Source organism: Bombus vancouverensis, chromosome 9, assembly GCF_051014615.1.
Source record: "Bombus vancouverensis nearcticus chromosome 9, iyBomVanc1_principal, whole genome shotgun sequence".
NCBI classification, from domain to species: Eukaryota; Metazoa; Arthropoda; class Insecta; order Hymenoptera; family Apidae; genus Bombus; species Bombus vancouverensis.
In genome coordinates this window covers 13,448,120-13,451,866 of record NC_134919.1, presented here as the reverse complement: position 1 = coordinate 13,451,866, position 3,747 = coordinate 13,448,120, and the positions used below count along the sequence as shown (strand labels likewise).

The window sequence follows — 3,747 nt, the reverse complement described above, 5'->3', positions numbered from 1 at the left end:
GACCGGATTGGCTAATGTGCGCTCGAGCGAGCATCGAGCGACGCTTTTTGCGGCCACGGCCCGCTTGAATAATTGTGTTTTGCAACGTCTGCAGCGACAAAGTTCCGGGCATGGATCCAAAGAAGAATTAAGCTGAGGGAAACTTTTAAAGTGGACCTATAAAAGGAACAATATCATCGGGCCGACCTATTCAGTTTTCGAACGATCGCGGAGGAATCGTATCGATCGTTCGATCTATTCTATCTGTTTATCGAAATATAGCACGACCATTCGACAGTGATATGGCTTTTAAAGTGAGTGTGCATCGCGTGATTGACCATTCTTCATTTTTTGTCTAATCGTGATAGGCAAACCCAGAATTGTGAAGTGGCGCGACCGATCAATCGTTTCGTACCATTTAATTATAGGTCGGGACGCTGGTACGCTAACAGAATTGTCCTGTCCTAGCCTACCGAAACTTCTATCGATTCCTCGTGACATTGGTTAATCACTTTGTAAATTGGAAATTCTTTCCAATATGGGAACGTTTCGTTCTTTCCGAGCATTTTCAAAATAATTCCTTTTCCAGGCTTTGTTGAAATAGAACATGAACAGTATAGTACCTTCGCTCGATTTTCAATAAGAGAAAAAACAAATATTTTTGCATATAACTGATGCAAAATTAATTGTTTTCCAACAGATTTCTTTAACGGCAATTCTGCTGCTGTTGGTTTTATTTCACGAGAAAGCCGACGCTGGCGGTCACGCGCACTCTTTTCAACATTTCCACGGACCCGTGATAGGCGATGTTCGAGAGGTGACTTGGAAAGACAAGCACGGTCACCACGATCATGATTACGTGGCACATCCGCACTACGAGTTCTCATACGGCGTCGAGGACCATCATACTGGCGATTATCATGGCCAAAAGGAGCATAGAGACGGTACGTCAAGCATAATCTGGAAGAAAATTAATCTCTTTCGCTGTTGAAAGAACACTTGCGACTTGTACGCACGGTGAACGCAAAAAATAGTAATATAATCAAGTTATACCTGTTACGCAGCGATAAATTGCGATGCAACGGCAAGAGGCAAGTCGACGAACGTATAACAAGCGGTAGAACGAATAGAAAAGCAAAAATAAAAGTGGTAACGCGATCTTTGACCGCGCGAAGGAAATATCGAAAGAGACGTTTCGAAGCATCGCATTTTGTTTCCAAGCTGAAGTTTTCCCTCCGGTGTTCGTCCATGGAAAATTCTAGAATCCTTAGGTCGCGTATTTTAATTAGTTTACTGCGATTCGAAAAGCGTCCCGAGCTCATAGAACGCTTTGGAAAGTCGTCTTCGTTTGCACACTCTTTTGAACTCGAGAGTTTGTCAAGTTTTCTAACATCCACGACTTCTTCCACTTTCGTTTCTACGTAATCGGCCTAATTAAAGCCAGACGGTGGCCTACATTAATGACCCTCGAATGTCAAAAAGTCGAGGAGCTTGTTTCCAGCAGATAGTTTAATAGGTACCGAGCAGAGACACTGTCGAGTGACTTCGAGTGATTTTTAAATTCGGTGCGACGAGAAATTGATGAGAATATTTCCAACGTACATATATTCTGATACGTAGAAAATCGAAATATTTGTTTAACGATACGCACGCGATACGCATGAGAAAGCGACAAGTTTCCTCTTTCAGCGTATCTTCTTGGCACGACATGTCTTTAAAGTTCCTATAGTTTACGAATCTGTCATTAAGTAAACGCGGCCCTCTAATAGAGTTAACAAGATGGTAACATTATACGGGAGAAGTAATTACTTATCACGGATCTTGATTCTCAAGGCAACGTCTCTTAGTTTAATCATACTTGATTGCAGTACCACGTAAGGATTCATTCAGAGAGCTTTCAGGATCACTCGGCTGGAACGTTCAAAGAAGAATATCAATATCGCGAGTTTGACGCTCCCGACCTCATCGCGATGTGAAGCACACGTGGTTTCATTAATTATTTGCAGAGAAGGAAATTTACGTTGAAAATAATCCGCGATACGATGTTACTGCTAACGAACCTATTCCGTTTTCACTTTGCCATATTAATACGCTAACTAGCTATACCTCAACTACGAATGGTATCTCTGCGCGAGTTTGACATCTTTGTACTCTAGATATGCGCCTTAATGTTTCACAGGCAAATTTAAAGACAATACAACGAAACGAATGCGTCGAAGCGAAGTACTTCCAGCAACAGAAGATATTCGATAACTGTGATAACTGTTAAGTAAAACGATAATTCTCTCGTACTCAGCGTGTTACTTCTTGCCATGGTTCTCGAGGATCATTAAAATATTCACATTCCCTCGACAAAATCGATTTTTCTTCTCGCTGGTGTCTTGTGTTTACATAAATTGTAATTAACCTTCTTGAAAGAATTAATTCTTCAGCTACTTTTAGTCGAGAATAAACGAAAACTAATTTTCCATTTACTCGCTTTGGCAGTAGAGAGAACAGGCCGCCGGCGGTTGAGCGTAAAATTATTTATCGACTCTCACTACATGATATCTACTCGTTTGCATCCGATAATCATATTTTTTTGCTGGTGCTTTACAGGCAAAGAAGTAGTCGGCGAATACACAATAAAAGAGCCCGGCGGAAATATTAGAACGGTGAAATATCGCGCTGGAAAGGATGGATTTTTCGCTCACGTTCTTAACAGCAACGGTAACGACCATGACGTAGGACACCACCATTAAACGAAACGTTGTTTCATTCATTACCAAAGATTTCTTGTTACGTTGCGATTGTTGTTGTTATGCAACGTTGATTGTTTCGTTTTTTTTTGTTGCACTGATTAAAAAAGAGAGAGAGAAAAAAAAGGTAAATCGAAACAGTTGCTAGTTTAATTTGTTCCAAATCACTTCCCCAATTAGCACCGGGAGGGTCCGATCGCAGAAATTCGGAGGCCGAATCGAAAACCGATGTGTGTGGAAACCAGTGAACGGTACTGTGATTCCACGGCGACCGATGTTTTTAACGGAAGTGACGTTTACTGATTGACAATCCGATCGTCACGGACATATGGATCTCCCCTGTGATTACGTATCTAGGCTTACCAGAAACAACGATCTGTTGCGATGGTTTCGCGTGCAAATCGATCGGACGCTTTTGGAAATTAATGAGTCTCTTGACTTCAGACACCATTACACCGTTACGATATACGATCGTTTAACCAATTTAAAATTGAAAGAAAACGTTATTTTTTTTCATATAAGCTTCGTGTAAAATATATTTTTGTAGAAATCTGAGTGGTGTTTCTGAAAGGACAAAATAGCGAAAATAACATCTAATTGCGGTTAAAGTCGTAGAACGGATTGACTTAGTTTGAAATACCACACATTAGCGACACGCGAAGTTAAATGTAGCAAATCGATTCGCAAGCAGCTGAATGAAACGCACTTAATTGCGTTTAAACACAATGCCTTTCGACAACAATGTGTTTCGACTACATGCATATGTTTGCGTACACGATGTCACTGGCGGTGCACTAATTTCGTTCGTGAAAAACGATTGTGCCGTCCATCACGTTAGGATGAAATACGCGGCAAAAGAATTGCCGGAAGCTCTTACTATCGAACGAGTTCTCTCAATTTTTGTATTCAATGTTTTCCGACACAGAGGACGGCTATATATCCTCGTAAAAGAACCGGTTATGATGACTGCAACATGCGTTTTTCATAGTTTTCGCGGCTGCTGTGTGTCGCGTGCGTTCTCGTACTTAAC

The 3,747-nt window shown here is 41.2% G+C and overlaps 1 protein-coding gene across 1 annotated transcript; it reads left to right on the top strand.

The window, feature by feature from the left end:
• The first annotated feature begins 213 nt into the window (after positions 1 to 213).
• LOC117163657 (cuticle protein 8) lies at positions 214 to 2,818 on the top strand. The gene is made up of 3 exons (XM_033346161.2): positions 214 to 293; positions 680 to 923; positions 2,578 to 2,818. Exons 1-3 carry the CDS (start codon positions 282 to 284, stop codon positions 2,718 to 2,720), a joined length of 399 nt encoding a protein of 132 aa, XP_033202052.2. The 5' UTR covers positions 214 to 281; the 3' UTR covers positions 2,721 to 2,818.
• The last annotated feature ends 929 nt before the right edge of the window (positions 2,819 to 3,747 follow it).